Below are 23,358 nucleotides of genomic sequence, written 5' to 3'. Positions count from 1 at the left end.
GTTTGCCAAAAGGTACCTTAAAGCCTCTCCGACCATAAGAAACCCTCTTTGGCCTGAATGACTAACGTCACATCTGGAGGAAACCTGGCACCATCCCTACGGTGAAGCATTGTGGTGGCGGCAGCATCATGCTGTAGGGATGTTTCTCAAATCAAATTTTATAGGCCACATGCGCTTGATTAGCAGATGTTATTGCGGGTGTAGCGAAATGCTTGTGCTTCTAGCTCCGACAGTGCAGTAATATACCCAATACACACATATACCCAATACACACAAATCTAAGTAGAAATTAATTAAGACTATATACATATGGACGAGCGGAACGGACAAAGATACAGAATAGTATAGAAAAACAGTATACATATGAGATGAGAAATGCCAGATATGTAAAACATTATTAAAGTGACCAGTGATTTCTCGTCTATGCCTATAGGCAGCTTCCTCTGTGCTAGTGATGGCGGTTTAACAGTCTGATGGCCTTGAGAGAAGCTTTTTTTCAGTCTCTCGGTTCATTACATTACATTTACATTTAAGTCATTTAGCAGACGCTCTTATCCAGAGCGACTTACAAATTGGTGCATTCACCTTATGACATCCAGTGGAACAGTAGTGCATCTAAATATTTTAAGGGGGGGGGGGGGGGGGTGAGAGGTTCCAGTTTTGATGCACCTGTACTGACCTCGCCTTCTGGTCAATAGTGGGGTGAACAGGCAGTGGCTCGGGTGGTTGATGCCCTTGAACTTTTTGGCCTTCCTGTGACAAGCCAAATTTCTTTAGCCTCATGAGGTTGAGGAGGCTCTGTTGCGCCTTCTTCACAACACTGTATGTGCGGGTGGTCCATTTCAGTTTGTCAGTGATGTGTACGCCAAGGAACTTGAAGCTTTTCGTGCTTCAACAAAGTACTGAGTAAGGGTCTGAATACTCACGTAAATGTAATTTCAGTTTGTTTTTTAAGAAATGTACTTTGTCATTATGGGGTATTATGTGTAGATTGAGTGAGGGAGGGAGGGACAATGTAATACATTTAAGAATAAGGCTGTATGTAACATAACAAAATGTGGAAAAAGTCAAGGGGTCTGAATACTTTCCCGAATGCACTGTATGTGATTTATATATAATAAAAACAGGTACATTATGTAATTTAACTGTCTATTTTATTCTAGGAAAATTATTAACAAAAATTACAATTCATCACTGTTCACAGCAGCTGATATTTTCATTGTCGAGCCTGTTTCTGTGGTTGAAATAGTAGCCACAAATGTTGTGTTGACGTTGTTTGATTGGTAATGTTCATAAACCCATACTGAAAGGGCAATTGCTACTCTGAGATAAAGTTAGGATTATATTTTACAAAAAAATTGATTGTTTGGCATTTTGGCACCAATTAATGTTACAGCAATATTGTTCATATCTAACATTCAGAATTCTGAAAAAAAATAGCTTAAAAAGGTTCATTCATTTAATTAAAATGTAATAGATATTCTATATTTTTTCAATTCACATTCCATGGGTTTATGTGACAAATACTGAGAGTCATAACAGATAATTGGAGTGCCTAGCTAGGAGAAACAGTAGGCCAGCTGAACATGACTCAACTCAAGCACAAACGGACAGAGCTTCCCATGCTTTACTCTATTCCTACTAGTAATAAGTCAACTTAAAATATGTCTGGGCTATGTTCAACACCGCTGAACAGTTGGTTTAAAAACAGACAATAGTCAACTGTTGCATCTGGTTGTGGAGCTTTGTCAAGAAAAGAGAAACAAACCATTAATTACCAACACGGGGCACAACGATGTTATCCAGAACAGGGTTTGATGTTGAATGTTCCCCAAATTTCAGTAGATTTTTCAACAAATGCTGATTGGGTTATCAAATGTGTTAGTCAAAAAAAGAAGAAAAGATTTGTCAAAGCAATTAGACTAGGCACTGACTGCTTGACTGGCACCCATCTGGATCAAGCCAATCAGGGATGACGTGGTGCCCATAAGTCCAACTAGCCAATTGGGAAAGCGTCCTGCCCAGAGGAAACCAGGGGGCATCCAATGAATGGCATTACTCAGATCTGCCATGCTGCTGAGAATACTGAGGACCTCCCCTTGCACCTGCCTCCGGAGCTGAGACCTGCTGGCAACAGTTCCCTCACTGGAGAGAGACAAATCAAACCCAAGATACGTTTATATACACTCATTGGTTTAGCAACACACTTATCTAGTATCCTTACCTGAAATGTCCTCCCAATTGATGTGATGAATATGCATTGGGAACGCCAAGATTCCATCAATATATTTTACGCAATGGAACACAGTCATTGACACACACACACACTGAGACAACAAGTAAACTGATTCAGTTTTGACCCGACTCACCTACTGTCGCCTCGTGTTGACTTCCTTAACTTCTTCCGCAGCAGCATGACAACCCTCATAGACCTAGAATGAGAAGTGTGTATGGTGAAGAAAACCTGCTTGTAGCCATTCTACATGCCTCCCACTATCACTGAGCGTTTCAAATCCTGTCCAAAGCAATAGGCTACATTCGAAGGAAAGCTCCATGCCAAAATCTGCACTGTAAGTATGCCAATGTAATCTCGTCCACCAGCCAGCTAAAAAACGGAACCACTCTCTACAGTAGAAATTGAGCCTGGGAACAAGGATAATTGCAACTTTTAGTACTTTGGCCATATGTCAAATAGGCTAGCAGCATTGTAACTTTCACTAATTGAAGAGTGCCTCAGATTTGTTTTGTAGTATGAAACCATCAGTGGAGAAATATTATTACCTGAAAACGCCTAAAAGCAGAGATACTCCCCAGAGTATACCGCTTAGTATCCACCATTTGTCAGACTTAGCACTGATGATCTTGGCATCGGCAGCCCACGCTATATGTTCACAAGGGTAATACAACTGGTCAGCCACATTATTCAGCACAGACATCCAGCGCAGTGCAGAATCTTCTTCCTGGAGAGAGGGACATGCATGTCAATCTAAAGAAAGTGTTAATTCTATTCTAAGTCTCTGGCCCTCAATCTCTCACTACGGGAATCTGGCTTTAATTAGTTTCAATTGTGTGTTGACACTGACATGCTTTGATATTGAAGTGGGGCTGTTGCCATGTCTTGAGACACAGATGATGGCTGGCTATGTCATTTCAGAAACCTTTCATACAGGGCATTTCTGGTCATAGAAATAGACCAGAGTTTCCCAAACTCAGTCCCCAAAGGTGTGCACATTTTGTTTTTTGACCTAGCACTTCACAGCTGATTCAAATAATCATCATAACTAATCATCAAGCTTTGAACATTTGAATCAGCTGTGTAGTGTTGGGGCAAAAACCAAAACATGCACCCCTAGGGGTCCAGCGGACCGAGATTGGGAAACGTTGCTATAGTCTCATTGCTCACCCCGGCTCCAAGACCATAGCTTTGTGAATATGTGAGCATGGAGAGGTCATCGAAGAGTCGAAGTACAGTCCGACAGTGGCTTAGCTGTGCAGAGAACAGTAGGAGGCTCTTTCCAAGCTGTGCGGATGACAGCCCTGGCTTCTCAGACAGAACCCCACCAACCAGCTGGGACCCATAGCACAGTGTCCTTATCTGCCCACAAATATCCCACATAACACAAGGCCATTCTATTAGGAAGAATGTGGTGGTATGCATATTCATTTAAATAGGGCAATGACTCAACATTTGTCATATTTAAAATGAAATAACTGAATGTTTTGGTGGGACACTTACCACTTTATCTCTTCCTCTATACGACTCAAGCACATTCACAAGCGACTCCAATGAATTTTGCATTATGTAAACACACTAGTAGCGGTCTGCAAGTCAGGTGTACACAGCTCTGTTCACTCGAATGGAAATCAAATTGATCCTGCCGGTGTTAACTGCAACGTCCAAGCAATGACTGTGCGTCAAAGTAACAAAGATCTGTAAATGCACGTGACAGATGTCATCTTTTTCAGCTCGAAGATCCACAAGAAATTGTGTGAAATAGTACCAAAAACAGGTTTCCTCTACAATCTGTGACACAGAAAAAATGGTCTTGTACTTTGAACAGGAAGTGTTCAATGATATATTTACGATATGCAGGCAGTAGTAATAGATCACATATTCAAAGATGCAATGCCCATGTGAAAAAACGGAAAAAGTGGGTAGCTTTTGATAATAAATTCCATGGGAATGTCAATAAATGTGTCATCTTTTTAAATCCTTCGTCTAATTCTTGGGAGGATAATTTTTTGGAGTACACTAATAAAATATGAATAATACACAAAATACAACTGGCAAAAAATTATTTATTATTCAAACTCATCTCAAGAAGCCCAGCCATGAACAAAGCATAGTGTATTAAATAGTTCTACAAGCAAATTCGAGCAAACAACAGTCATGCCATGATTGTTTCAATTCTTAGGACATGTGTGTGTGTGTGTCTCCCAGTGTGTGTGTGTCTCCCTGGAAGACAAGCATTAAATTGTCAGTCCAGGATTGGTGATCCATGTTGGTCAGGAAAGGAAAAAGGTTTCAGTGGATTGTGTGATCATAGACATTGTCATTGTCATAGATATCTGTAAGGAGAAGAGAGGAGGTCATGAAAGGGGTTAACTCCTTGTACTTTTACTACTTTGCATATATACTGAACAAAACTATAAATGCAACATGAAACAATTTCAACGATTTTACTGAGTTACAGTTCATATAAGCAAATCAGTCAATTGAAATAAATTATTTAGGCGATAATCTATGGATTTCACATGACTGCGCAGGGTGCTTTAGGCCCACCCACTAGGGAGCCAGGTCCAGCCAATCAGAATGAGGTTTCCCCACAAAAGGGCGTTATTACAGACAGAATTTCTCCTCAGTTTCACCCTTACAAAAAAAGATTGCAGTTTTGAAACTGCAGTAAAGGTGCAGTAACTGCAGTTGACTGTGGTATTTTGGATGCAGTAACTGCAGAATAACTGCAGTGTACTGCAGTTGAATTGCAGTTGAACTGAAGTTATACTGCAGTTACACTGCAAAATTACTGCAGTTAAAAAAACATTGTTATTTTGGACACAGTATTTTCCTCCTGCATACTGCAGTCATATTGCACTCTAATTACAGTTATACTGCAGTGTGCTGCAGTTATACTGCACTCTGACTGCAATATTTTTTCATAAGGGCATCAGCTGTCCAGGTGGCTGGTCTCAGATGATCCTGCAAGTGAAGAAGCCGGATGTGAAGGTCCTGGGCTGGCGTGGTTACACGTGGTCTGCGGTTGTGAGGCCGGTTGTACATACTGTCAAATTCTCTAAAATGACATTGAAGGTGGCTTATGGTAGAGAAATGAACATTCAATTCTGTGACAACAGCTCTGGTGCATATTCCTGCAGTCAGCATGCCAAATACACAATCCCTCAAAACTTGAGACATCTGTGGCATTGTGATGTGTGACACAACTGCACATTTTAGAGTGACCTTTTATTGTACCCCAGCACAAGGTGCACCTGTGTAATGATCCTGCTGTTTGGTCAGCTTCTTGATATGCCACACCTGTCATGTGGATGCATTATCGTCGCAAAGTAGAAAGGCAGAGATGTAAACAAATTTGTGCACAAAATTGGAGAGATATAAGCTTTTTGTACATATGGAACATTTCTGGGATCTTTAATTTTAGCTCATGAAACATGGTACCAACATTTTACATGTTGCATTTATATTTTTGTTCAGTATATATTACATGAGCTCATCTGGGGTCTGTGACTCCTGATGTTGTGTCCCAAAGCTAGATTCATAATATCACTTCAGAGTCAAAATATAAATGTATTTACAGTAAGCATAATTAATTCAAAAATAACTTACCGTTAATATGATCAACATCGTCGTAAACATCCTCCCCTTCCCTGAAAAGGAATATTGAAAGCCATATTAACCAAAACCTTATGACACAGTTGTCAGCAGTAAATTATGATACCAGCGACTAACAGAGACTATGGCTATTCTGATATTCTACCAATAATTGTGTTGAATAAATATATAAGAAACCTACGCCTGAAGAAGAACAACCCTGGGCACATATCCATCTGTGAGAGAATGAAAATTAATGAACAATTAAAATAATGACACTCATGCTGACAAAAGTAATCAAAACAGGGAATTTTCTGCAATCTCTAATTGATTAGGCTGTAGATATATACAACAGACTTTTACAGAAACTTTTCACAAGAGGGCGATGTATTCACATACATTTCCCCTGCTCATTGCGACACAGGGCTTTCTTGTCACTGGTGAGTTGAATTATCTCCAGGATCTCCCCTTGAACCACAGCTAGATCCTTCCCTCCTGATTTCTTGATGCTTGCGTCAACCATCATGCAGTGTAACACCTTAATCGGTCCCTCAAACTGACAGAACAAAATAAAAGTGATGTTTATTTTTTTCATATGACTTGGTAATGTCATTTTATTAAGCGACTAGTGATTGTGCTTTCAGAGTAATGTGTGCACATGAATTGCGGTAAAAGCTATTTTTTTACTAACAGTTCAACAGATATGCAAGAAGAGCAAACTAAGATTTACCTTAAATTTTTTTCTGAACTCTTGTTCATCTTTCTCCAGTTTCTTGCTCATTTTTGGATGTAGACTGGAACATAAAGACAAACATGTCCTTTTTTGTCTGATCACAAAAGTAGTTTTTGTCCTCTTTTAGTAGCCAACTTTCTTATTTATGCGGTCTTATTGTTAGCCATTAGCAACTATTTTATTTATATACAGTGCAATACATGCTCTATGCAACAGACAAGTTAAACCATATACAAGTTTTGATTTTCATTTTTTAAGTAAACATACAGGCCAAAGTTGGCAAGCTATTAAAGCAACACCACACTATGAAAAACCCCAGACAGAGGAAGGCATTTGACTTACTCTCCTGTGTATCGGAAAAGTACAAAAAATTATAATAATTGAATTCAAAGACACTGTATATGAGGAATACCTTATTTCAGGAGGTGGAAGGGGGAAGTCATTGTTTATTCCTTGCACATCATCGTAGTCATCTTGAGAGAGAGAGAGAGAGAGAGAGAGAGTTTGTTTATTTTATCTTGTGTCCTTTACCATTTGTACATTGTTAAAACACTGTATATAAAATATGACATTTGTAATGTCTTTATTGTTTTGAAACTTCTGTATGTGTGATGTTTACTGTTAATTTTTATTGTTTATTTCACTTTATATATTCACTTTATATATTATCTACCTCACTTGCTTTGGCAATGTTAACACATGTTTCCCATGCCAATAAAGCCCTTGAATTGAATTCAATTGAAATTGAGAGAGAGAGAGAGAAACAGAGAGAAACAGTAACATAAGCATACTACATGAACAACTTCATGGAAAACGGTCATTCACAGCTCCACTTACCCTCCTCTTGAGTCATGCTGCTGTAAGAGAGAAACATATCAATCATATCAATCACTTGCATTCAGGTTACACTGTTTCAATTACAGACAAAGTTAAAGCAACATGGTATATTTGTGCTTGCGAGAGCTACCTGTTCATGTTATCTGAGGAGTCGACATCATAATAAATGTCATTGTCCTCAAAAGAGACGGGAGGTGGAGGTGGTGGTGGTGGCAGTGAGGGGTCAGGGGCTCTGGACAGTTTGAGTTTACGTTTCACTTCCTCATAGTCCACATCCACACATGTGTTAATGATGTAGCCATCTGCAAAGTAACACTTCATTACTGGTTTTTGGTAGCTTTAGGTACACGAAATGTGTGGTTTTCAGCATTGTCACAGGAAATATGGACCAAGTATAAAATATGGAACACATATTGAATTGTTTAGGGACAGATCAAAATTTACTGGAGTGGGGGGTGGGGCTTGTCCAACTCCAGGTGTCATAAAAAAAATGTACCCCCTCCCCAATGTAAATGTTTTTTCCCCCTTGTACTGTAAAAAAAAATATGCACACCCTCCCTCCTCATAAAATGAACTCTAAAATAATGATTCATTGTATCATCCCCAAGGCAATATAAATGTCATTAACTGTATAACAAATAAGTGAGGTGAGCCAGTAAAAAAAATATATATACAGTTGAAGTTGGAAGTTTACATACACCTTAGCCAAATACATTTAAACTCAGTTTTTCACAATTTCTGACATTTAATCCTCGTAAAAAAATCCCTGTTTTAGGTCAGTTAGGATCACCACTTTATTTTAAGAATGTAAAATGTCAGAATAATAGCAGAGAGGATGAGTTATTTCAGCTTTTATTTCTTTCATCACATTCACAGTGGGTCAGAAGTTAACATACACCCAATTAGTATTTGGTAACATTGTCTTTAAATTGTTTAACTTGGGTCAAATGTTTCAGGTAGCCTTCCACAAGCTTCCCACAATAAGTTGGGTGAATTTTGGCCCATTCCTCCTGACAGGGCTGGTGTAACTGAGTCAGGTTTGTAGGCATCTTTGCTCACACACGCTTTTTCAGTTCTGTCCACATATTTTCAATGGGATTGAGGTCAGGGCTTTGTGATGGCCATTCCAATACCTTGACTTTGTTGTCCTTAAGCCATTTTGCCACAACTTTGGAAGTATGCTTGGGGTCATTGTCCATTTGGAAGACCCATTTGCGACCAAGCTTTAACTTCCTGACTGATGTCTTGAGATTTTGCTTCAATATATCCACATAATTTTTCTTCCTCATGATGCAATCTATTTTGTGAAGGGCACCAGTCCCTCCTGCAACAAAGCACTCCCACAACATGATGCTACCACCCCTGTGCTTCACGGTCGGGATGGTGTTCTTCAGCTTGCAAGCCCCCCCCTTTTTCCTCCAAACATAATGATGGTCATTATGGCCAAACAGTTCTATTTTTGTTTCATCATACCAGAGGACATTTCTCCAAAAAGTACAATCTTTGTCCCCATGTGCAGTTAGTTGCAAACCGTAGTCTGGCTTTTTTTATGACGGTTTTGGAGCAGTGGCTTCTTCCTTGCTGAGTGGCTTTCAGGTTATGATGAAATAAGACTTGTTTTTACTGTGGATATAGATACTTTTGTACCCGTTTCCTCCAGCATCTGCACAAGGTCCTTTGCTGTTGGTCTGGGATTGATTTGCACTTTCTCACCAAAGTACGTTCATCTCTAGGAGACAGAACGCGTCTCCTTCCTGAGCAGTATGACGGCTGCATGGTCCCATGGTGTTTATTCTTGCGTACTATTGTTTGTACAGATGAATGTGGTACCTTCAGGTGTTTGGACATGTTCCAAGTTGTTTAAGGGCACAGTTAACTTAGTGTATGTTAACTTCTGACCCACTGGAATTGTGATACAGTGAATTATAAGTGAAATAATCTGTCTGTAAACAATTGTTGGAAAAATTACTTGTGTCATGCACAAAGTAGATGTCCTAACCGACTTGCCAAACTATAGTTTGTTAACAAGAAATTTGTGGAGCAGTTGAAAAACAACTTTTAATGACTCCAACCTAAATGTAGGTTAACTTCCTACTTCAACTGTATATATAGAATAAAATAAAAGTTGAACGTCCAAATCAACTTAAAGTATCTACGAAATTAGTTTTGCAGCGACACAATTCGAAAGGAAGTCTACAGCTGAATTGTTTCCTTTTACTGTTTGTGATTCACAAATGATTATTCCCATAATTTGATGAACTGCGATTTAACCAAACCCCCAACTACTACAATGGCGAAGCACAGCATTCGGTTAGTGAAAAATTATTGTTAAAAATAATCAATTGATATGAATTAAAAGAATCACTATTTTAGTTTTCACTATTTTGACAAATGTGAAGAGGGAATCCGTTTATACAGTCAATTAAATGTGTAGTCTAAACAAGATCAATAAGATAGGAGACACGCAGCTCAAAAAGCTATCAGCTATTCCTCTATGTTCTTGTGGATTTATATGGAAAATGTGTGCAAATTTGAATGATGTTATGTGCGGTATGATTGCTAGTTACCCTATTACCAATCTGTGCAAATAATCCACCTACCACTATCGTCACTATGTATAGATGGGCAAGATAGAGTTGACTGTATACTAGGCGCGCAGAAACGCGTAGTGCTTAAGGAAAGTACCAAAACACCTTAATAAGGGGGGCGCATTCAAGCAGATGAGGAAATGTGGCTATATGATGTGCAAGTAGAGGTACTGGGTGCAAAAGAGCAAAAAAATAACAACATGAAGATGAGGTAGTTGGGTGGGCTGTGTACAGGTGCAGTGATCGGTAAACTGCTCTGACAGCTGATTCTTAAAGTTAGTGAGCTCCAGCTTCAGTGACTTTTGCAATTTGTTCCAGTCATTGGCAGCAGAGAACTGGAAGGAAAGGCGACCAAAGGAGGTGTTGGCTTTCGGGATGACTAGTGAAATATACCTGCTGGAGCGCGTGCTACGGGTGGGAGTTGCTATGGTGACCAGTGAGCTGAGATAAGGCAGTGCTTTACGTAGTAAAGACTTATAGATGACCTGGAGCCAGTGGGTTTGGCGACGGATATGTAGCGAGGGCCAGCCAACGAGAGCATACAGGTCGCAGTGGTGGGTTGTATACTGTGATAGTCTACATCCAATTTGCTGAGTAGAGTGTTGGAGGCTATTTTGTAAATGACATCGCCGAAGTCAAGGATCGGTAGGATAGTCAGTTTTACGAGGGTATGTTTGGCAGCATGAGTGAATGATGCTTTGTTGCGAAATAGGAAGCCGATTCTATATTTCATTTTAGATTGGAGATGCTTAATGTGGGTCTGAAAGGATCATTTACAGTCTAACCAGACACCTAGGTAACAAGCAAAAAAATACACTACCGTTCCCTGTGCCCATTAAAAAATCACACAACCCTCCCCAAATCAAAAAAAGAAGATAGACAACCCCCCCTATTTTGGACCAGCCACCTCATCCCATTAAATGTAGAACCGTCCCTTAGTTCTATAGAACTTAACAGTGTTTTACTTACAGGTGCCAGTCTGTGTGCGGGCTAGCCACATGCCCCCAGGATTGTTCTTAACCCGTAAGATCTCCACACTGTCTCCCTGCCGAACAGTTAGATCCTGCTTGCCCCCCTGCCAGTCATGTCGAACCCTGGCCATGTGAAGGACCTCTATGTCCCCAGTCCCCAGCTGTGGAAGGGTACAAATAAACACAGAGGGTTGTAAAGTGGTGTTTTTAGACTGCAGAGATTAATGAGATTTATGTTCTGCATGTGAGATTACATTACTGTATATCTATATTTGGCAAAACACCATATATAAAAGGCTCACAGAGATGTATTACAGGTGTGTTCCAGAATTCCCAACCTGGTCTCAGACGTAGCATAGTAAACGTAAATCCGGGACACTTAAATTAGTATGATATGTTACTTTTGGTATGGTTACATAAGATAGATGGCTAATTAAGGCATTTTAGTTCATTAGCAACTTTTTAACTACTTACTACTTTTTAGCTTTGCATTTACTTAGCATGTTAGCTAACCCTAACACTAACCTTAACCCTTTTAGCTAACCCTTCCTCTAACCCTAACCTTAAACCTTTAACCTAACTTCTAAACTTAACCCTAACCTTCACCTTAACCCCTAGCCTAGCTAACGTTAGCCAGCTAGCTAACGTTTGCCACCTAGCTAGAACATATCATACATTTTGCAAATTTGTTATATAATGTACATTTTGCAAATTTGTAACATATATGAATTGTAATTTACAACATATCATACAAAATGGGTGATAGACATCTACATATAAATACATACCATACGAAACGTAACATATCATACTAAATGGAGTGTCTTGGACTTACATACAGAATAATGAGAAATGCTCTGAGACCAGGCTGCAGCACCATATCCAAAACCCTGGTATCAAATGTAGCAAGTGTGTTATGACAAACATTACTGTTTGGGGGGATTTATGGATGTGTTAGCGCATGGAAATGTGGCAAATCACCTTGAATTTCTTTCTGTATTTGTTTTCCCTTTCCAGTATTTCCTTTTGCTCTCTCCTCTCCTGCTCTTTCTGCCGGCTCAACTGTTTCTGTTTATTCTTATCAGAACTTGTGGTTTTCACCTCCTCTTGGTTGCCTCTGAGATGGCAAAAGACAGAGATGGCAAAAGACATTAACGGGTCAGTGATTATTTGAAGTGGACAGCTATTACGCCTATATAAACACATTTTAACAGATATGTGAGTATCCAAGTGTTTTTTAAATTATTATTAGCCTTGTGATATTGGCTGTTTAAAGTATGCCGTGCCAGACATTGAGTTGTCTACTTGTAAGACAAGCATAAACCCAAGATACCACGTACTGTATGTAGGCAGGGGATCAAAGTTGTATTTCAATACTATACTTACTTATCAATCATATCATAGACCTCACTTTCATCGCTCCCCTGCAGCCAGGAATAAGAACATAAATGTCATGAAAAGCACGTGTATCAAGAACAGTATTTCAGAAATAATTCAAAAGCAGTGTTCTGCATTGATGGTCACTGATGGTAAACATGAATTCTTTCACCTTATCTATTTGTGAAGAACTATTTTCATTCCAGGAGTCTGTAGGGAAATAGCAGAAAATATAATTCATGACATGCATGAACAAGCAATGAACATGTAAAATACATACATTATGGGATGATGGATTGTGTTTATATGATGGATTGTGTTTATAATTCAAGCTTTCACATAAATCATACATTCACGATTTAAGAGTCATCATGACTCAGTCCTAAATTCACAATAGCTAGTGAATCTCTTGCATGTGTTCATGGTAATATAGTAGTTATTTTCAGACATACCACTTTTGTCCCAGCTCCCTGGGTGTTTTGGGTTTGGGGGAGGTGGTTTTACATCTAGGCCTAGGCCTATGTCATCATATTCCCCCTGGTCATCCTCAGAATGTCTAACAAGACAACAGGAATCAGAGGGAAAAAATACTTAAGTGAAAAATGTGGCTTTTTTGTTCCTGTAAATCCAGTTGCCTACAGAGTAATTACAATTTGTGTTCATACTATCACTCAACACTTGACATTTCAAGTGAGCACACTCACACAGGGGTACACTGCCGTGGTAGGCTGCTGGGCTTGGTTGGGAGTCTTGAGGGGCCAGACAGACTGACTATCCCTGGAAGAGACTTACTGCTGCCACCTGAGGAAAAGAAACAACCTGCACTGTAGGTCTACAGTAGGTCTTCACCAACTAATTCAATATTAACATATATATTGAAGGGCAATGCTCTGCACCAGCAGCAGCAGTCTGAGAATATATTTTGATCATTCATTTCTTACAGAAGATACTGTTCCGCATGTATACAGTAGGTCATTCAAAAATACTTTTTAGAGAGAGACGTGTTGAGGTTTTAACTAGTAACTAGATAAAGCACACTGCATATTATACAATTATATATTATACAGGTTGCAAGTGAACAGATACCTTTCTTGTGTCATTGTGGTGCTTACATACAGTAAGTCCATACACGTATTCAAATAGAATAGACACTGGCTGGAATGCGGTTTTCACCAACCATCATCCAGGATTAAGACCACACATAGTATAAATGTATTCAAAACAGTCAGTTTTCCATTTTACACTTGTACGGAAGGGGGGCTTTTTCAAAGGAAATTAAGGCCCAGATTAAGGTCAGACCCACACTAGCCGACACCCGCATAATGGTTGTGTTGGCGGTGTCAGAGGTGGAACTGCATTAGAGCTGTCAAACCCACAAGCAGCTCCCGGCATTATACCTAAAGAGGAAATTGCCATTGGCTGCATGAAGTTGCATTAAGAGAAATCCCATGCAGCCTTGTTTACAAGTTCGAACAGTGGAATAGGAGTTGTAATTACTCCTCGATTAGGCTGATAGAAATCCTTATTATTTAGTTTAAAGATTTTCAATTTGGGTGTCATTATTTCTATATAACCTACACTTTCTAGTTCTAATGCGATTGGGAAGGGTGTGGCTTTGTGACACGTGCCACACGAGCAGACGCTGTGATTCGACAGCTCTAAAGCAGTTACACCTAGCCTGGTTGACGCAACCCAGGTGACTCACAGCGCAGGGAGAGCTGTGACCACATTGGTCTGGAAAGGAGGCTGTTTGCTAATGCAATATTCGCTCAGAAATTGTGCAACGGGTTTAATTTGTTCTCTCAAATATGCTTTTTCCCTGTGGGTTTGAGGTGTGTGTGGCTGTGCATTTGGGTGTTTGATTGAGATAGACACAGAGGAAACCCAGCACAGCCCCTTTCCTTATCGACGCATTGTGCCAACAACATCAAAGAGTCATACCAGACTCTGGTCGAAAGAAAGAGAGTTACAGTGCGTTCAGAAAGTATTCACAACCCTAGACTTTTTCCCACATTTTGTTGCGTTACAAAGTGGGATTTAAATGGATTTAATTATAATTTTTTTGTCAGTGATCCACACAAAATACTATGTAAAGTCAAAGTGGAAGAAAAATTCTAACATTTAAAGAAAATGTTTTTGGAAAACAAAACACTAATATACTGTATCTTTATTAGATAAGTATTCAACCCCCTGAGTTAGAATACTTATCATGTTAGAATCACCTGTGGCAGCGATTACAGCTGTGAGTGTTTCTGGGTAAGTCTCTAGGAGTTTTGCACACCTGGATTGTACAATGTTCGCCCATTATTATTATAAAAAGTCTTCAAGCTGTCAAGTAAGTTGTTGATCCTTGTTAGAAAGTATTTTTGAAGTCTTGCCATAGATTTTCAAACCGATTTAAGTCAAAACTGTAGCTAAGCCACTCCGGAACATTCAATGTCATCTTGGTAAGCAACTCCAGTGTAGATTTGGCCTTGTGTTTTAGGTTATTGTCCTGCTGAAAGGTGAATTTGTCTCACAGTGTCTGTTGGATTTTGCCTGTGCTTAGCTCTATTCCATTTATTTTGATCCAAAAATGATTTTTCTTTAAAAAAAGTCCTTGCAGATGAAAAGCATACCCATAACATGATGCAGCCACTGCCATGCTTGAAAATATTAAGCGTGGTACTCACTGTTGTGTTGTGTTTGATTGTCCCCAAACATATCACTTTGTATTCAGGACAAACTGTAATTTCTTTGCTACATTTTTTGCAGCATTATTTAAGCGACTTGCTGCAAGCAGGATGCATGTTTTGGAATATTTTTATTCTGTTACAGGCTTCCTTCTTTTCACTCTATCATTTAGGTTAGTATTGTGGAGTAACAAAACTAACTTGTCTGTATCTTTGTTGTGACTGGGTGTATTGATACACCATCCAAAGCCTAAATAATAACTTCACCATGCTCAAAGGGATATTAAAAGGGATATTTTTTATTACACATCTACCAATTGGTTCCTTTCTTTGTGAGGCATTGAAAAACCTCCCGGATCTTTGTGGATGAATCTGTGCTTGAAATTCACTACTCGATGAGGTAGTCATTCAAAAATAATGTTAACCACTATTGTTGAACAGAGTCCATGCAGTTTACAATGTGATTTGTTAAGCACATGTTTACTCCTGAACTTGTTTAGGCTTGCCATAACAATGGGGTTGAACACTTATTGACTTAAGACATTTTAGCTTTTCATTTTTTATTACACTGAACAAAAATATAAACGCAACATGCAACAATTTCAAAGATTTTACTCAGTTACAGTTCATATAAGGGAATCAGTCAATTGAAATAAATTCATTAGGCCCTAATCTATGGATTTCACTTGACTGGGAATACAGATATGCAACTGTTGGTCACAGACACCTTAGGGGTGTGGATTAGAAAACCAGTTAGTATCTGGTGTGACCACCATTTGCCTCATGCAGTGCGACACATCTCCTTCACATAGAATTGATCAGGCTGTTGATTGTGGAATGTTGTACCACTCCTGTTCAATGGCTGTGCGAAGTTGCTGGATATTGGCAGCAACTGGAACACACTGTTGTGCAAGTCGATCCAGAGCATCCCAAACATGCTCAACGGGTGACATGTCTAGTGAGTAGGCCGGCCATGGAAAACTGGGACATTTTAAGCTACGAGGAATTGTGAAATCAAATCAAATTTTATTGGTCACATACACATGGTTAGCAGATATTATTGCGAGTGTAGCGAAATGCTTGTAAATTGTGTACAGGTATTTGCGACATGGGGCTATGGATTATCATGCTGAAACATGAGATGATGGCTGCAGATGAATGGCATGACAATGGGCCTCAGGATCTCTTCACGGTGTCTCTGTGCATTCAAATTGCAATTGATAAAATGCAATTGCATTCGATGTCCGTAGCACAGCATTTGCTAATAACCCATCTGCAACCGCTGATAAAGTGAAAATCTGAGGACTGCACCCAACCCTAACCTGCAAATATAGAAAAAATGTGCTATGTGCTAGTCAAAGACAGCAGAACAATTATTTGACAGGGGGTGCAGGATTTTTTTTTTGCCTGATTGAAATATGTTTCTGCTGATAATTTCTGACATTTTGGTAAGCTATTTGTTAGTCAACTTGTCACAGTTAGCTTATTTTTTGTCATTATATTATATGACAGAGACCAATAAAGACAAATTGTCAGGGGTAGTGGTCTCAGGAGAACGCTGTGACATCACAATGGGACTAGGTGGCGTTATGCTGATGCTGGAGGGGTGTGATGTTCTATCGAGGGAACAAACGTGATTGTTATGAATAATTTTTTGTTTTGCTACATACTGTATGCAACAAGATTTGAGTTGCAAAATAATTGTAATCTTGTTAACTAACTTAAATCTGAACTGTACAGTTAGATGTTTACGTCTCTCCATCATACTTATGGCAGTTACATCGATCTTTCCACTAGTTCCCTGGAGAACCTCTATGCTCTTCATCGTGTGTGTCCCCAAATGGCATTCTATTACCTAATAAGGTGTGCACTATATAGGGAAAAGGGTCGAATTTATGACATAACAATTGAGTGCATTTGATTTAGGCTTAATGTTGGCACACTACAATGATACACTCCGTTCATAGTGTTTCACTTGATTTAGAACTTGTCCCATTTGGAATATAGAATGAATGTTACACTCAGTCCATACTTCGTGAGCCAAATTGCATGCACCCATTGAACTGAAGTTACATTGGCTTTATCCAAAATGGCAACCGATTCCACATATTGTGCACTAGTCAAAAGTAGTGATATGGTGCCCTTCCCGACGCAGACATTGACTGACCGAGGGCTCCGGAGTGGCGCAGCAGTCTAAGGCACTGCATCTCAGTGCTAGAGGCGTCACTACAGACCCTGGTTTGATTCCAGGCTGTATCACAACTGGCAGTGATTGGGAGTCCCATAGGGTGGCACACAATTGGCCCAGCATCGTCCGGGTTAGGGTTTGTCCGGGGTAGGCCGTCATTGTAAATGAGAATTTGTTCTTAACTGACTTGCCTAGTTAAATAAGAAACATATATATGTCGTCCTAGAAGACTAAATAAATGCTTGCTCAACAGAATAATGTCATAGATCGATAGAATGAATGCTTCAATAAAGTTGACATCGGTAAAGTTCTGTCATCTTTCATGGAGCAAAGACGTTTAGGGACTGGGGAGAAAACACAGTAACGCAAAAAAAACAACGGAAAGATTTCCTGTGCAAAATGTCTAAATGATATCAGTTTGATTGGTTGTAAGGGGGGGGGGAAAGCGAGAGGAAAAAAAGTGATATCTGATAAGATTTCAGTTCATCTTCAATGCATATTTTATGTGGTTAAAATACTATCAGCTTTAAAGATGCTTTTATGATTAAGAGAGCACCTCTACAGATGGTATCTAATTAAGCATTGCATTCTCTCAAGATGCAGAAATAAATAAATCAGATTTCTTCACTCCTGTTCCCAAGTCCAAATTTCGCCTACTTTTGGTGTATCGTTTTACTGCAAGAAATGCTTAATTCTGCAGGAGTTATTATTAAGGATATGTGAGAGGTTATTCAGTTTCAATTTAACCAATCTAAACAGTAGGCTACAGTTCCCTTGACATGCCATAGGCCAATTACATAGTCCACAAATGTTGAAGTCTCGTCTTGTGACTGTTGAATTTGTATAGTGCCTCACAATCATCACACATAACATAACAGGTGTTGTGCCGAAAATCTCCTCCCTGCCAGAATTCTCCCCCCCCCCCCTTCGCGTTCTTCATTGCTACGACTTGCTTGCTAGTTGAGATTTCTGCTCTTCACTCCGCCTACATTTCACTGACCTTAGTAGCAGAAAGCATTTTTGTCTGCAGTTTTTGGTTTGGATATTTGTTCCAAGTGTATGTGGCGGTTCTAACTTGTATGGCGCCCTGGGCGAACGTCCACGTCCGCGCCCGCCCACACCCGGGGGCACCCGGGGCCGCCCCGGCAAGTTGCTGCCCTGGGCGGCTGCCCATGTCGCCCGTACCTAAATCCGCTACTGAATTTTGTATTCATCTTTAAATAAATCTCTTTGCCAAAATTCGTCATCACTCTCAGGTCTTATTCGACTAGTATTTTTGAAAGTGTAAGGATAATAATTCAGCCATAATTGTTTTGAAATGTTTATTGCTTGCCAGCATTTTACTCCCTCCTCTATGTTTAATATAACACACATACATGAATTATTAATTTTGGTTGCCTATCCTGACATGAAGTTTGTTCTGTAGAAAGTATTTGACTCTGATGTGTGTCACAGAAAGTATTTAACTCCAGCCACAAAATTAAGGAAATTAGAGGGGGGAGGGATTCTGGCAGGGGGGAGATTTTCGGCACAACACCGGCACTGCTATCATCCTCTTTTGCCACTTCACAAAATATTATCCAAACATTACTTCTCTGGCCCTCCCTACACTTTATTTTAAACTCTCCTTTCGCAGCTTTTGTCTTATTGCATTAAACTTTGACAATGTCCTTTTTTTTTATATCCCTTAACTTTTTCTGCCTGTTCCCAAAAATATTATTTGTCGATTGGCTGAGTAGGCTATTTGGTGAGTGTACCGTTAAGCCCCAAAGTTTCGATTTACACCATGCCCAAACCAAACGTGTGCCTGAATACACATGCGCCATTGTGTTCAAATTGATTTTGTCCCCCCACACCAAAGATCAGGACACACAGGTTGAAATATCAAAACAAACTCTTAACCAATTATATTAATTTGGGGACAGCTCGAAAGCATTAAACGTTTAAGGCATTTTAGCTAGCTTGCTGTTGCTAGCTAATTTGTCCTGGGATGTAAACATTAAGTTGTTATTTTACCTGAAATGCACAAGGTCCTCTACTCCGACAATTAATCCACACACTACCCCTATAAGGTAGTACTTTTGGAATTGTTAGCTAGATTACTTGTTGGCATTTCGCTACACTCGCACTAACATCTGCTAACCATGTGTATGTGACAAATAAAATTTGATTTGATTTGATTTATGATTTGATTTGACTTGACATTAAACGGTCAACCGAATTGTTTCTAGTTATCTCTCCTCCTCCGCCCAGGCTTTTTCTTCTTTGGATTTTACATGGCGATTGGCAACTAACTTTCATAATAAGGTGTATTACCATAACTGACCTCAGTTCATCTTTCAATCACCCACGTGGGTATAACCAATGAGGAGATGGCACGTGGGTATATGCTTCTAAAAGCCAATGAGGAGATTGGAGAGACAGGGCTTGCAGCGCATTCCGTGCCACAAATAGAATCAACTTCTATTTTAGCGCCTGGCAATGCAGTTGCTCGTTGGCGCGACGCGACCAGTGTGGTCAGCATGTTATACACTAATACCCTAAAATAATGAACGACAAACTTCAATGTAGCCTATATAAATTGCACAATAATGATACATTTCTTGATTTTTCTAAAGGTATTGTTTCTCTTTATTCAACCAGCCCGCCACCCACCCCTTCAGCCAATATTCAATGACCCCTAAACCCATCCGACCCGTGGATATAACCGTGGGGTTATGAGTCAACCCGCGCATCGCTACTGCCCATACCATAACCCCACCCCCACCATTCTTTTTATAATGTTGAAATCAGAAAACCGCTCGCCCACAAGACGCCATACAATTGAAAACGGGATTCATCCGTGAAGAGCACACTTCTCCAGCGAAGGTGAGCATTTACCCGCTGAAATCGGTTACAATGCTGAACTGCAGTCAGGTCTACCCTGGTGAGACTGTAATGATCATGTTGTTTAATCAGCTTCTTGATATGCCACACCTGTGAGGTGGATGGATTATCTTGGCAGAGGAGAAATGCTCACTAACAGGGATGTGAACACATTTGTGCACTAAATTTGAGAGAAATAAGCCTTTTGTACATATGGAACATTTCTGGGATCTTTTATTTCAGCTTATTAAACATAGGACCAACACTTTACATGTAGCATATATATTTTTGTTCAGTATAATCTCAAATGTTCTTCAAACAAGATTCCACTTTGACATTATGGGGTATTGCGTGTAGATCACAATCAATTTAAAAAGCAGTCTGTAAAAAGCAAAGGGGTGTGAATACTTTCTGAAGGCACTGTTAGCCAAACTAAGTTACACCTCCGACACCGCCAAAACACCAGCTATGCGGGTGTCGGCTATCGCCGGTGACCGCTTGATCTGATCTAGGCCCAAGCTGCTTACCTTCAGTCTTCCTTAACCCTGGGCGCCCTGCAAGGTGTGGTGCCCTGGTGTTTCTCTGATGGGCCTGCAGGTTGACGTGGGGGGGTCGTCTGGGCTTTATGGGTCTGGAGCCCTCAGAGGGCAGGGTCCTTCTCAGGGGGGTTACCTCCGTCAGACTCCTCTGGCTGGGTAGGGAGGGGGGCGCTGGCTTGGAAGGGGCGGTGGGTACTCCCTTGTGCGTTAGCATTATATTCTGCAGGCGCTCTCCTGTGACCCTCACCTTCCCTAGCCTGTCATTGTCTGAGGGTGGGGGTAGAGGTCGGGGCGGCTCCTTGGTGGCTCCATGGGGGCGGTGTGATGGTGGAGGGCGGGGGAAGACACCATGATGCTTGGGGATGGTGGATATGCCCTCCAGTTCAGCCCTTACAGGTCGTGGTGGTAGTCTCTGAAGGTCGGGTGTGGAGCTTGATCCAGAAAGTGGTGGTGTGGGAACCGTAGGCATCAGTTTATGTCGGACCCCTCCATTTGCTGTAACACCGGCATCTGCCAACAACGGGCCTCCTCTACCAAATCCTGGCAGTGGAGATTTTGGAGAAGTACTATCTTGGCTACCTGCCATGTCAGCCTTGGCATGGAACCTGGCCCTCAACGCACGAACATCCACACTCTCCCCTGACACAGATACAGCAAGGTGAGAATGTGGCTCAGTTTGTAAGCAGGAAGTTAGCAGAATAGCAAAAACAAGTGCAACCACCCCCACACACATTTCTCTTTCTTCACACACCAATACTGAGGCATCATTCAAATGAGGGAATACACACGTCAAATCACTAGCGGTTCCTGATCCTAGCATCATTACTACCACTAAATGACACTATAGGCTCAATAAATTACTTGCTCTGACCAATATAAAGTCTCTCTCAAGCACCAGAGTGAAAATACAGGTACAAGTCTTTCTGAATGTGCTACTATCAGAGAAAGCTGATAAAACTGAAAGCTATTATTTTCTTTGAGACACAGAGAGATATTTCAATAGATGTGTGAATAGTGTTCTCTGAGGCACATTTGACATGTTAGGTGCAACCAAACCAAATGTCACATGCAAGTGAAACTACCAAAGAGCCAGTAAGGGAAGATGTTCTGAGATAGAGGTCATGGCACAGTAATCAATTAGGTCAGATTGTCACAGACAGTGCACTTTTATGATCAATGCTACTTCTCTGAAAAGTTTAGAAAAACCCACACTCAAAAATTATTACTTCAAGAGTAAAGGTCTTTGCTGAATAAAGAGTTAAAAGAATAAAACAATGAAGAGAAACAGGAAGTAACTACAACCACACACCTATTCACCTCTGTATCACTCTGCAATGGTTGCCATAGAAAATGTAGTAGCAGTCTTAAATGGACCAATGAGATGCATGCTTTGCTAGAGATATTTTTCTTGTGACACACAGAGGAAATAAGAAAGACCTGTCTGTGGACCACAACAGATGGAGCCTATCTAGCATTGTTCTCAAGCACTTGCTTACTCAAAACAGAACTGCATGCCCTTTAACATGATCATTGACTCCAGAACTTTCCAAAATTGTTGAAGAGTTCACATGAGTTATTAACATATAGTTTGTTTATGGCATAGGTGTATGTGATACCAAATAACAAAACACAGATTAAACAAATATCTAATCTAATAGGAGAGAAAATGTGTGGATCCATTGTGTGTGGTATGCTGAGTGTTAATAATTAACTGGTTATAACAGTGATCAATAATTCCCTGACTGAATCACCACTTCTTACACAGAGAAATAACAACCAATCAAATAGCTTGAGTGCAATGTTTAAATGTTCAATTTAATTGAGACATTTACAAACTGAAAATATTATTTCCAGACTATATCCTGATGATCAATTCAAACTAGTCCCTTGAAATAACATTATTCAAGACAATATTTCGTTTTTTAGGTACTTAAATCTAGGCTAATTCTTTTCACATCTTCAGCATTTAAGTTTGTACATTTTCGTTGAATCTAAACAAAAATGTATTAACATTTTTTGAATTGGAGAACAGTGAAATCAATCATGTCCAGTCTAATAACAAGTGATTATTGTGTCTCATAAGAGTAGATGTGAAAGTGACTCTTTAACCAAAAAAGATTGGGGTTGAACATATGGTTTATAGATGCTCGAGCCATTGACATTTCATTTCACGCATGTATTTGTAGAAGCGCAAAAAATGCGACCTCAAATAAGAAACGCGACCTGTTAGATAGAACACGGGCTACAAAGTTGTTATAGCCTATATATAAATATATATATATATATATATGCTGTTTAATATTCATCGTTTGCATGTTTTTCCTGTGTCGTTTCAACAATATTTAAGTGATACTTTACCATCTTTGTCCGTTTGGAGTTTAATTTAAATGTAGATGAAAATGAAGGGATCCATGTTGAACTGGATGCTGCGCAACACTGTTCCGTTTGTTACACAATGGATATCTCCAACGCTAAATCAGGAAATAGGTGGGGCGGGTGACAAAATGCTACTGTAAGAGTTCATTCATATCGGCAGGTTACTTATAGGCTATGGATTTTTATTATAAAATGCATGTGAAACACAACAGTCATTTATTTTAATGACTGCCTTTCGATTTGATTACCATTACGAAGCTTCTGTTCCTTTAGTAGGCCTCATACCATTTAATCCAAATTGGAGGTGAGATACTCATAAATGCATTACTTGATTAAAAAAAATCTGACAAACATGATTTATGAGCACCCATCATCCGTCATT

At 39.8% G+C, this 23,358-nt stretch overlaps 2 protein-coding genes across 4 annotated transcripts; both read right to left on the bottom strand.

Annotated features, from left to right (window-relative positions):
- Window positions 1-1,446: 1,446 nt before the first annotated feature.
- On the bottom strand, window positions 1,447-4,074 carry pex11g (peroxisomal biogenesis factor 11 gamma). Its single transcript, XM_029633793.2, has 5 exons — window positions 3,737-4,074; window positions 3,404-3,595; window positions 2,782-2,960; window positions 2,370-2,432; window positions 1,447-2,145 (listed from the first exon to the last, which is right to left on the bottom strand). The coding sequence occupies exons 1-5, from the start codon at window positions 3,797-3,799 to the stop codon at window positions 1,923-1,925; spliced, it is 720 nt and encodes a 239-aa protein (XP_029489653.1). The 5' UTR covers window positions 3,800-4,074; the 3' UTR covers window positions 1,447-1,922.
- A 207-nt stretch (window positions 4,075-4,281) lies between these two features.
- On the bottom strand, window positions 4,282-22,835 carry LOC115109158 (FYN-binding protein 1-like). Of its 3 annotated transcripts, none has more exons than XM_065009651.1 (15): window positions 20,589-22,835; window positions 13,041-13,137; window positions 12,789-12,892; window positions 12,509-12,546; window positions 12,346-12,383; window positions 11,941-12,076; window positions 10,958-11,120; window positions 7,531-7,702; window positions 7,401-7,417; window positions 6,976-7,036; window positions 6,561-6,624; window positions 6,230-6,386; window positions 6,033-6,066; window positions 5,846-5,886; window positions 4,282-5,294 (listed from the first exon to the last, which is right to left on the bottom strand). In XM_065009651.1, exons 1-15 carry the CDS (start codon window positions 21,421-21,423, stop codon window positions 5,245-5,247), a joined length of 2,007 nt encoding a protein of 668 aa, XP_064865723.1. In that variant the 5' UTR covers window positions 21,424-22,835; the 3' UTR covers window positions 4,282-5,244. The 3 variants fall into 3 exon arrangements, with proteins under 3 accessions (XP_064865723.1, XP_064865722.1, XP_029489651.2); XM_065009650.1 differs by having other exon boundaries at window positions 7,401-7,420; window positions 20,589-22,832; XM_029633791.2 differs by having other exon boundaries at window positions 4,282-4,569; window positions 7,401-7,420; window positions 20,589-22,829.
- Window positions 22,836-23,358: the final 523 nt, after the last annotated feature.

Source organism: Oncorhynchus nerka, linkage group LG25 (assembly GCF_034236695.1).
Source record: "Oncorhynchus nerka isolate Pitt River linkage group LG25, Oner_Uvic_2.0, whole genome shotgun sequence".
NCBI lineage: Eukaryota > Metazoa > Chordata > Actinopteri > Salmoniformes > Salmonidae > Oncorhynchus > Oncorhynchus nerka.
This window is presented reverse-complemented; position numbering and strand designations above follow the sequence as displayed.

Bases quoted from the DNA above. Each gene is read 5' to 3' on its own strand.
- LOC115109158 (XM_065009650.1), bottom strand. From the start codon at position 21,423: ATGATGCTAGGATCAGGAACCGCTAGTGATTTGACGTGTGTATTCCCT. The intron at 12,547-12,788 runs GTATGTCTGAAA...ATTTCCCTACAG, and splicing joins AGGGAGCTGGGACAAAAGTG to ACTCCTGGAATGAAAATAGT. The intron at 7,703-10,957 runs GTAAGTAAAACA...GTTACTTTGCAG, and splicing joins CCGCACACAGACTGGCACCT to ATGGCTACATCATTAACACA.
- pex11g (XM_029633793.2), bottom strand. From the start codon at position 3,799: ATGCAAAATTCATTGGAGTCGCTTGTGAATGTGCTTGAGTCGTATAGA. The intron at 3,596-3,736 runs GTAAGTGTCCCA...ATTTGTGGGCAG, and splicing joins ATAGAGGAAGAGATAAAGTG to ATAAGGACACTGTGCTATGG. The intron at 2,146-2,369 runs GTGAGTCGGGTC...GTCTCTCTCCAG, and splicing joins TCAACACGAGGCGACAGTAG to TGAGGGAACTGTTGCCAGCA.